The sequence below is a fragment of the Limulus polyphemus genome, unplaced genomic scaffold, assembly GCF_000517525.1.
Source record: "Limulus polyphemus unplaced genomic scaffold, Limulus_polyphemus-2.1.2 Scaffold12047, whole genome shotgun sequence".
In the NCBI taxonomy this organism is placed as follows: Eukaryota; Metazoa; Arthropoda; class Merostomata; order Xiphosura; family Limulidae; genus Limulus; species Limulus polyphemus.
The window spans coordinates 1-11,394 of record NW_013677657.1 but is presented as its reverse complement, the minus strand read 5'-3'; the positions used below and the strand labels follow the sequence as shown (position 1 = coordinate 11,394).

Here is an 11,394-nt window from a genome sequence, read left to right as displayed (position 1 = left end):
AGCTGAACACGCAGATAAACAATAGTGTCTGTTGTAAGACACAGAGCTGAACACGCAGATAAACAATAGTGTTTGTTGTAAGACACAGAGCTGAACACACAGATAAACAATAGTGTCTGTTGTAAGACACAGAGCTGAACACACAGATAAACAACAGTGTTTGTTGTAAGACACAGAGCTGAACACGCAGATAAACAACAGTGTCTGTTGTAAGACACAGAGCTGAACACGCAGATAAACAGTAGTGTCTGTTGTAAGACACAGAGCTGAACACACAGATAAACAACAGTGTTTGTTGTAAGACACAGAGCTGAACACGCAGATAAACAACAGTGTCTGTTCTAAGACACAGAGCTGAACACACAGATAAACAGTAGTGTCTGTTGTAAGACACAGAGTTGAACATGCAGATAAACAACAGTGTCTGTTGTGAGACACAGAGCGGAACACACAGATGAACAATAGTGTTTGTTGTAAGACACAGAGCTGAACACGCACATAAACAACAGTGTCTGTTGTAAGACACAGAGCTGAACACGCAGATAAACAATAGTGTCTGTTGTAAGACATAGAGCTGAACAATCCAGGTTGAAACTAATACACCATCAATAAAATATCAAGTATCAACACTTAATAAAAATAACACACAACTCTGAGTGATGGTATGTTTTTAAAACATGTTCTTTAATACAGCTGGCATGTTCTTCAATACAATTGTATTACAATACAGCTGGTATGTTTTTTAAACATGTTCTCTGAGAAAATAACAATGAACATCCTACTGGAGATGTGCGAGAAAATAAACTGATCTATGTTACATCTTCTATTACGTCTTTACTATACAGTTTACTATCTTCTGTTACATCTTTACTATACAGTTCACTATCTTCTGTTACATCTTTACTATACAGTTCACTATCTTCTGTTACATCTTTACTATACAGTTCACTATCTTCTGTTACATCTTTACTATACATTTACTATCTTCTGTTACATCTTTACTATACAGTTCACTATCTTCTGTTACATCTTTACTATACAGTTCACTATCTTCTGTTACATCTTTACTATACAGTTCACTATCTTCTGTTACATCTTTACTATACAGTTCACTATCTTCTGTTACATCTTTACTATACAGTTCACTATCTTCTGTTACATCTTTATTATACAGTTCACTATTTTCTGTTACATCTTTATTATACTGTTCACTATCTTCTGTTACATCTTTATTATACAGTTCACTATCTTCTGTTACATCTTTACTATACAGTTCACTATCTTCTGTTACATCTTTACTATACAGTTCACTAGCTTCTGTTACATCTTTATCATAATTATTTGTTAAACAAGATTTATATTAACAACTGGACTTGTGATCTCCGGTAAGACTTGGTATTAAATTATATTTTCATTACAAAGTAAAACACACCAGGCTATAGATTGTCATATTGAAAATACAAACTACACAGTGAGAATTTCACATTTTGCTACAAAGAATATAAAATGGTATAAAAGTACAAAATGTTTACAATAAATGAAATTCAACGTCATCAGTTGGTCTTGACAAAATGACCATTACTAACGCTTGATAAAAATGTGCTTACAAAATATCATTTTTACAGCCACGTGTCACTACAAAATTTTGTTTTTCCTACTTCAAAAATGTACCCTACTTTTTATACCAAATTATAAGTACATTTCACAAATTAGAGAAGTAACAGAAACAACATTGAATAAAAAAAAACGTTTTTTAACTTTAAAAGCTAGGTTCCAGAGTCGAATGTGAAGTAAAAGAACAGTACGTTAGTTAACTTGACCGGTATTCTTGAGTACCTGGGCATATTCAGGCTCATTCTGCATTAAATGTAGTGGTATTCTATCTCCCGAGAATTCCTGAAACGGGTGTTTATCGACGACTAGGTTTACTCTTCCAGTATGTTCTTTATGTATGCACGTGATAACTCTGGAATACTCAACTCTCCTGGTTCCATACAAGCTTTTCTGCTTGACGCCATTTTCTGTAGTATTCTTAAATGCCAGTTCTGAGTAATTACCAGTGGACTTGTTACTTAGATTGACATGGACGTGTCTGTTTTTAGGATTTAAACTGCTCAATCTTTCGCCAAACGAATCTCTTTTCAGCTGAGACCTTGGATCTGCTTTGGTTACAAGCAAATTTTGTGTTGGATTGTTAGAAAGATCGCGAGTGTCTGTTATTAAACAAGTTTTCATAGCTTTTCCACCCTGCAGTGTTGAGGTGTCTTCCAGAACAGCATAAACAGGCTCCTCACGTGACAGGTCCTCTTGTAAGTGCTCTGGAATGGACCACAGTTCTTTGTCTCCTGGTTCGTCATATATAGGCTCATCATCCAAACTGTTAGGTTCATCATACACATGTTCCTCTTCATCTGTTTCTTTACTTGGCACTGCCACGAAATTCGGTTGTTTGGATTTCCTAGGAGGTTTATTTGGAGGTCCTAAAGGTCTAGGTCCTTTAATATTTGGGTCTTCGTTTTCAGATCCAATGGTGACTAGTTTGGAAGTGACTTTATGAGGGTTAGTTTTCTCGATGTTAATCACACTTGGTTTCTGTCTCGAAGAAAGAGCTTGAAGGTTTTCGCTACTTGTTGACATCTTACTTTCCACCTTATCGGATTCCCTATTAACGTTCCCCAAGAGGTTTAGCTCGCTTTGAGATACTTTCAGCACGTTAACGTAAGCTGCAACACTCTGGAATATGAGAAGGCCATCTTTTGTTTGAAAAGTAAACAAACCTTCTCCAGAAACACACTTCCGTCCAGCTTCGAAGGAAAACTTGGAAGAACTACTCCCATAGCGACGAATGTGTCTGTATGGCCAAGTGAAAAGAATGTGACCCACCTGTCCTTGTGCACTCTCTTCTGCTAAAGAAATGTTTACAGAAGTAACAACTAAGTTGTATCTGTTTGACAGTCCACATCGGTTTGAAGCATCTGTTTCCACCACCTTAACTTCATACAGCTCAGCTGTAAAACAGAGACAAACGGTTTGTTTCACAGGTTAATTAGGATAGGGAAGTGCTTTAATTGATACCAAAATCTGATATTCTGTGAGAACTGGAGTGTTTAGTTTTACAACAAAGTTGATCCACTACAAAACGTATTCAGAGCTGGTAACTCTATTATTTTCAACACATGAGAAACTGAAAGAGTATTGCTGACAGTTGAGTTAGTGGCTATTTGAATGAACTTATAACATAAATGCAGAATGGCTTAAATAATTCGTTAGTTTTTCTACAAGAGTCTATCCAAAGTGTTTGTTTAGTTTGTCTACAAGAGTCTATCCAAAGTGTTTGTTTAGTTTGTCTACAAGAGTCTATCCAAAGTGTTTGTTTAGTTTGTCTACAAGAACCTATCCAAAGTGTCTGTTTAGTTTGTCTACAAGAGTCTATCGAAAGTGTTTGTTTAGTTTGTCTACAAGAGTCTATCCAAAGTGTTTGTTTAGTCTGTCTACAAGAGTCTATCCAAAGTGTTCGTTTAGTTTGTCTACAAGGGTCTATCCGAAGTGTTTGTTTAGTTTGTCTACAAGGGTCTATCCAAAGTGTTTGTTTAGTTTGTCTACAAGGGTCTATCCAAAGTGTTTGTTTAGTTTGTCTACAAGAGTCTATCCAAAGTGTTTGTTTAGTTTGTCTACAAGAGTCTATCCAAAGTGTTTGTTTAGTTTGTCTACAAGAGTCTATCCAAAGTGTTTGTTTAGTTTGTCTACAAGAGTCTATCCAAAGTGTTTGTTTAGTTTGTCTACAAGAGTCTATCCAAAGTGTTTGTTTAGTTTGTCTACAAGAGTCTATCCAAAGTGTTTGTTTAGTTTGTCTACAAGAGTCTATCCAAAGTGTTTGTTTTAACATACGGTTTAAAGAGAGCTATACTTTTCTCGGCAACCTGTTAAACCATTATCAGGAAGGGCTTGAAGAACATGAGATCTAATCAACAACAAAAAAATAAAGCTAGAAGAACATGGGATCTACTCAACAACAAGCAGGTAAAGCTAGACGAACATCAGATCTAGTCAACAAAAAGAAGGTAAAGCTAGAAGAACATGGGATCTACTCAACAACAAGCAGGTAAAGCTAGAAGAACATGGGTTCTCCTAGCTTTGCCTTCTTGTTGTTGAGTAGATCATGGGATCTACTCAACAACAAGAAGGTAAAGCTAGAAGAACATGGGATCTACTCAACAACAAGAAGGCAAAGCTAGGAGAACATGGGATCTACTCAACAACAAGAAGGCAAAGCTAGGAGAACATGGGATCCACTCAACAACAAAAAGGCAAAGCTAGAAGAACATGGGATATACTCAACAACAAGCATGTAAATCTAGAAGAACATGGGATCTACTCAACAACAAGAAGGCAAAGCTAGAAGAACATGGGATCTACTCAACAACAAGCAGGTAAAGCTAGTATAACATGGGATCTACTCAACAACAAGCAGGTAAAGCTAGTATAACATGGGATCTACTCAACAACAAGAAGGCAAAGCTAGTATAACATGGGATCTACTCAACAACAAGAAGGTAAAGCTAGAAGAACATGGGATCTATTACACAACAAGAAAGCAAAGCTAGGAAAACATGGGATCTACTCAACAACAAGAAGGCAAAGCTAGTATAACATGGGATCTACTCACGAGCATTCATAGAAATATACAGAAGGTTTTCTTCCTGGTGTACAGCAGCACTCTCTTCTGAACAAACTTGCTGGCATCTAGCTATTGGAAAACCAAAAGCCACACTCTGCAAGCAAGCCATCCATTGGGTCATGTCTTCGAAAGATTCTGCTGAAAATACAATGGTCTGATATTTTGTCCTGATCTGTCCAAAAGAAGAAGAAAATTTTCAGTATAAGTAAAATTAATAATAGAAAAACTACAAAAACGATACATTTTGATTGTTTTATTTATGTATGGTGAAGTAGAAACTTTAAATTGACACTATAGATGTTTCATAAAACACAAAACCCGAGTTTTAAGTTTTAATTACAACGATTTATAACAGTTATGTAGGTAGGATTACCTCAAAAACATTTGGTTGTTGCTTCTGTGGAGAAAAAGTAATTTTCACGCAGTCAGTAAGAATGATAATTTTACTTGGAGCCTGTCGCAAAAACTGGTCCATTGTTTCAAAGTTTTCAAGCCTTTCGACGCCATGCTTGCTTGAATTGTACAGGGCATAAAAACCTTTCTTCCACGTCTTCTGCATGGTGGAAAGAATGTATGATAAAATAAGTCATTTTTAATGATATTTTATTTTAGAAAAACATTATTAATAAATGGTGACGAAGCTGATTTACGTCACTATTTAGTCCTACTTCCTATCTGTATGTGCACCACCTAAATGAAACCTTTTCCAACATTATAGTAGAGATGCAGCGATACCACTTCTTCCAAGATTCAATACTTCCATCTATTGAGAATATGTTCAAGTTTAACCAATTCAATATTTCCATCTATTGACAATATGTTCAAGATTAACCAATTCAATATTTCCATCTATTGACAATATGTTCAAGATTAACCAATTCAATATTTCCATCTATTGACAATATGTCCAGGATTAACCAATTCATTTTCCGCGTTGGTTTACTTTCAGCAACATTAAAAAGTTATATTTTCGAAATTTATAAATTAATTCATTTCCCTTTGATCCCCACCCCCCGAGGCTCAGAAGTAAGCCTGTAGGCTTACGATGCTAGAAATCAGGTTTCGATACCAGTGGTCTGCAGAGCATAAATAGTCCATTGTGTAGCTTTTTGCTTCCAAACCAACAACCAACAACATGCCCCCCGTGAGACAATGATAAATTTATGGACTTACAATGTGGCTGTGCTCCAAAAGAAACGTACAAACCAACCCGCTATCGGTATCCTTGGTCAGTCGAAATATTTGCCGAAAGTACCACTATCGCCTCCAATACCCATATAAAAATCGGCGCATCTCTACGTTTAAACCTCATCTTTCAAAAAATAAAACATAAAATTACCATATTACTTAATTAAATAACGTACTTCAGCTTGTGATTAATAGAAGCGTAAAATAGTGAAACATAATTTATGTTCTCGAGTGTCTCAATTATTTATAACCGCCATATTATAAACTGGAATTTATCTGCTGTTAATTAGGATGGTTGAAAACTATAATTAATAGGATATTCTTTACTTGTTTTTTTTAATTTATTTATTTTCATGCTAGTGATATTTAATGTTAATAAATTTAACTGTTAAGTTGCTTAGATTATTCTTTAAATATTTCATATATTTAGTGTCTCAAAATTAAAAAGATCTTTTCACACGTATAAACACAAGTAGGCTTAAGTAATGTCGCACACACACCTTTAACAGACTTATACCTTGTGGTGGAGTCCAAAGATACCCGGTTCGCAAAGTTTCCATTTTCAATATTTAAAAAAACACGTGCACATAAAGTATCATTATTAGGTCATTCTCCCTAATCGAACGTACATCATATTCAATCAATACAACGTAACAGTTCTGCTTTAAATGTCGTAGACAAATGACGATAATCACATGTTACCAAGCAATTTATTATAGAGTGTTTCTGAACTCTACGTTGCCAGGAGTACGTTGCACATCGCGCCATCTGTTGTACAATGTTTGTCTTTAGCTCGTAATGATAAAATACCGCGCCGATATTAACTAGCATAAATTAAAGATAATTGGGCTTCCGTGTGTTTGAAGCATTCCTCGAGCTCAGAAACGTCAAGTTGCAGGCCTACCTGCCTACAAATTCCCGGGGCTCGGGGCAAAATGACCTGTGGGTTCCCTTTGTAAGGCTTTGTTCCACCATCCACATTACATGCTACCCCTCGTTTATTGATATTAACTTCAGTTAGAAAAATATATGGATGTATAGCGAAAGTAAAAATCAACTTTGTGAAGAATACGAAGAAAGAAAAGAACGGAAACAGAGCGAATACTCAGAAAACATGAAGGCGTATGAAGGAACTGAGAAAGAGCTGATGATTTAGAAACCTTCATAAGCATGAAGGAACTGAGGAAGAGCTGATATTTTTTGAAACCTTCATAAGCATGAAGGAACTGAGAAAGAGCTGATGATTTAGAAACCTTCATAAGCATGAAGGAACTGAGGAAGAGCTGATATTTTTCGAAACCTGAAAGCGTATGAAGGAACTGAAGAAGAGCTGATGATTTAGAAACATGAAGGCATATAGAGGAACTGAAGAAGAGCTGATGATTTAGAAACATGAAGGCGTATGAAGGAACTGAAGAAGAGCTGATGATTTAGAAACATGAAGGCGTATGAAGGAACTGAAGAAGAGCTGATGATTTAGAAAGATTCTTATCGATCCATTGATTTCCAAGAAACATCATATTTATATACTTGTCGATCAATCAGTGGAGCAGGAACCCTAGGTCTGTGTAGAAGGAAGAAATGGGAGCGGTAAAGGAACTCCTACAGTACAAAAATATCAACGAAATTTCCTTTTAAAGATTCTAAATATTCAAAACCCAAAAAATTGTATATTGTAAATCATAACTAGTTACTCAGTGACAATACTCTTCATGTATAAGCGATAGCTGACAATTTCAGGTTCGGTGATAGCCGCTCTCCCCTAACAAGAACAAGTACCTACGACACTGTCATCAATATAGTAATAATATGATTAACAAATCCGCGGTGCCACTCATCAAATCAGTATATGCATTAATTAACACTGTAAACAGGTTATGGATTAATAACCCCACACGTGCTTTAACTGATCTGATGAGTGGCACCGCCTTTAACTGATCTGATAAGTGGCACCGCGGAGTTATTAATCCATAACCTGTCTACAGTGTTAATCAATACATGTGCTTTAACTGATCTGATGAGTGACACCGCGGGGTTATTAATCCATAACCTGTTTACATTGTTAATCAATACACGTGTTTTAACTGATTTGATGAGTGGCACCGCGGGGTTATTAAGCTATACTTTGTCTACAGTGTTAATCAATACACGTGCTTTAACTGATCTGATGAGTGGCACCGCGGGGTTATTAAGCTATACCTTGTCTACAGTGTTAATCAATCACGTGTATTGATGAACACTGTAGACAAGGTATGGATTAATAACTCCGCGGTGCCACTCATCAAATCAGTTAAAGCACGTGTATTGATGAACACTGTAGACAAGGTATGGATTAAGAACTCCGCGGTGCCACTCATCAGATCAGTCAAAACACGTGTATTGATGAACACTATATTTATACATATATTTATATGTTATTGCATCATCAATTAGATACTTTGTGTCTGTGATAGTAATAAATTATATATGTAGGTGTCACCGATGATCTTATATTGTTAAGATGGTCCTCTCTCTATCTCTACAAGCTCGCCATCTGATGGTAGGATTTACCAATCAGCCTATTAAACCACACACTTTACGTTTAAACAAAGTTTACGTCACTTATAGCGAAGTACAATGATAGAGATTCTTCTTTTTCCATATTTCACGAGTTCATAATTAACGATCAGGAATATTTTTGTTCTTCTTGTTTTTGATGCAAGACTAAGTTGACAGATGAGATAATCTAATACTCTTCACGCTTCAGTGTGTAGTATTTTGTTACATAAGTTACCACATTTCATGGTAAGTGTTTTAAGAAATTTGTGAGACATAACTTGAATTTCTACGATGTGGAAATTTAATATAAGAGTTGTTATATCCGGGCACTTGGAAGTATTTGCCGTAGACAAACGCAGAAACATATTAAATATTATTCGTATGAGGTTGAATATTAGTTACTGAAGTTCATAAAATAGGCATACGAATCAACTCCTAAAATTTACGTGGTTTGTTATACCTTGTTAGACATACTGCTGGGTGTGAGTGAAACAAAGAGAGACATTTCCTCATGCGTTTTATTTAATATTTGTATATTTTTATACAGTAAACACTTGTATAGTATTTTACCTTAGTAATTTGACATTGTATTTCATCGTTATTTATACAGATAATGCCGTCTGCATTCGAAGTTCATATCTGGAACCTCTGGTCTTCCATATAAGGTTTACACCTGAACAACTCTGCTACTTCAGCCTGTGGAAAAATATGAATGTTTACATAAGAAACAAATACAGGTATCATAAAATATTCTCCAAACAATAGCAAGACTGTTGAGAGGGTGCTAATAAAACAATTCATAATATAGGATGTCCATAATATATTAAAATAAAGTTAATCCTATCCTACAGTTCTGATCTTGGAGCTCCATCAAGACTTTTTCTGGTTGAGTTAATATTTAAGTGTGATGGTAACTGATCTTGGCAAATCCTGATGTAAGTTATTGATTGAGTTAATATTTAAGTGTGGTGGTAACTGATCTTGGACTTACATCAGGATTTGTATTGATTGAGTTAATATTGACGTGGGATAATAACTAATTATGCAAGTTTCGTACACTTTCACTAAACATTCACGGATAGGATCTTATATATGTGTGAGAATCTCGCAAACTTCTTTATTCTGTTGTCGCATATCAATAGATCTGATTTCAAACGATCTGAAATAATAACAGACAGATGAATAGACAGTGAAAAAATATACACCACGTCACGAAGAAATAATTTCCCACCCATCAATTCACTGGACTGATCTTGATGATTTTTACTGAAGACGAATTCAATAATTCATTAGCAGAAAATAAGATGAATGGTAATTGTAGTAAAAAGCATTTCTGTGGAGCATAAAGAATCATTTCGGTCATGATTATTACCAATAACTCTCAGTTCAACTTACAGTCTTGTTGTTTTAAACTTTATTGAAAACACTTATGTTTCAGGTACTTACCTGCAAAAGATGGTGAATTTTAATGAGCGATTGAAGACTTCTTGAAGAACAATCTTCAGATCTCTTTCCTGCCTGCCAGCTTTTCGAGAAGGTGATTTGTCCCTCAACACCATTGGCTAGAAATGCACCAATCAAAATGCCGAGAAAAAGCAAGTAGATTCGACGAGTTTGACGTTCCATTTCTAGGCGGCCTTAGTGGATATAAATTAAATTTGTTCTTCAACGTGAAGATTAATTAACATAAAATTAATAATTACATATGTGACTACACCCTTTTAATAACCACACATAGAGAGAGATTGAACTTCTAACAGACCATAAGTTAGAAGTTTTACCTGATAGCTAGAGAGAAGGACCCAATATCTGATTGCCAGAGAGACATAATCTCTAACTGACCATAGGCTATAGAGAAGCACTCAGTGTCTATCTGACCAGAAGACAGAGAAAGATTAAACCTCTATTTGACCATACAGAGAAAGGTTTAACCTCTAGCTGACCATAGGGTATAGAGAAACACGTAATCTTTATATGACCAGAGGACAGAGAAGGATTAAACCTCTATTTGACCAGAGGACAGAAGAATATGACCCTTTAACTGAGCAGAAGATAAAGACAAATACAACATCAGACTGACCAGAAGAAAGAAAAAAAAGTTCAATTTCTAATTAATTACCAAATAAAAAACTCAAATATAATCGCTAGATATTCTAAGTCATTTCAATAAGCCGTGTAAAAAGTAGGCAGTTAATTTAATAGATATTTAATTAACTTTATAAGTTTATTGATGTTAAAATATTGTAACACGAGTCGATAGGACAAACAGTTGCATCATTGACCATTGGTCAAAACTTTCTCAATAGAGCAACAACCGTAATTGTGCTACAGAAATAACAAACATTATCAGCACGTACCTTTAGGTGTAAATATCGTAAGCTCGATTTTCTTGTCGTAAGTAAACCTGACCAACAGTTTGCATGTATTTATATCGGAACTGACCATACTGCGCATGAGCACTACAAACAACTCTTTCACTCGAACTTTAATTATATTCTGACTGACTTGTTTTTATTACTAGCAAGCCGAAACCTTCGCCTACGTCGGAGATAAACCATTTGTGTAGTGAAACATTCATGAAACTTTTATTTTTAGAAAGGAAAAAAAATTGTTTTGTCTCGTATCTGCAAACTATCTGTAAACTATCTAGCACTAGTTTGTATCTGTAAACTATCTGTAAACTATCTAGCACTAGTTTGTATCTGCAAACTATCTGTCAACTATCTAGCACTAGTTTGTATCTGTAAACTATCAAGCACTAGTTTATATCTGCAAACTATCTGTAAACTATCAAGCACTAGTTTGTATCTGCAAACTATCTGTCAACTATCTAGCACTAGTTTGTATCTGTAAACTATCAAGCACTAGTTTATATCTGCAAACTATCTGTAAACTATCAAGCACTATTTTGTATCTGTAAACTATCTAGCACTAGTTTGTATCTGCAAACTATCTGTCAACTATCTAGCACTAGTTTGTATCTGTAAACT

General features: G+C 35.3%; 2 protein-coding genes across 3 annotated transcripts; both read right to left on the bottom strand.

Moving 5' to 3' along the window:
• Window positions 1-665: 665 nt before the first annotated feature.
• Window positions 666-6,579, bottom strand: LOC111083912 (docking protein 1-like). Of its 2 annotated transcripts, none has more exons than XM_022380646.1 (4): window positions 6,367-6,579; window positions 5,052-5,231; window positions 4,667-4,850; window positions 666-3,008 (listed from the first exon to the last, which is right to left on the bottom strand). In XM_022380646.1, exons 1-4 carry the CDS (start codon window positions 6,424-6,426, stop codon window positions 1,807-1,809), a joined length of 1,626 nt encoding a protein of 541 aa, XP_022236354.1. In that variant the 5' UTR covers window positions 6,427-6,579; the 3' UTR covers window positions 666-1,806. The 2 variants fall into 2 exon arrangements, with proteins under 2 accessions (XP_022236354.1, XP_022236355.1); XM_022380647.1 differs by having other exon boundaries at window positions 6,384-6,579.
• A 2,426-nt stretch (window positions 6,580-9,005) lies between these two features.
• Window positions 9,006-11,384, bottom strand: LOC111083911. The gene is made up of 3 exons (XM_022380645.1): window positions 10,762-11,384; window positions 9,851-10,041; window positions 9,006-9,100 (listed from the first exon to the last, which is right to left on the bottom strand). Exons 1-3 carry the CDS (start codon window positions 10,856-10,858, stop codon window positions 9,038-9,040), a joined length of 351 nt encoding a protein of 116 aa, XP_022236353.1. The 5' UTR covers window positions 10,859-11,384; the 3' UTR covers window positions 9,006-9,037.
• Window positions 11,385-11,394: the final 10 nt, after the last annotated feature.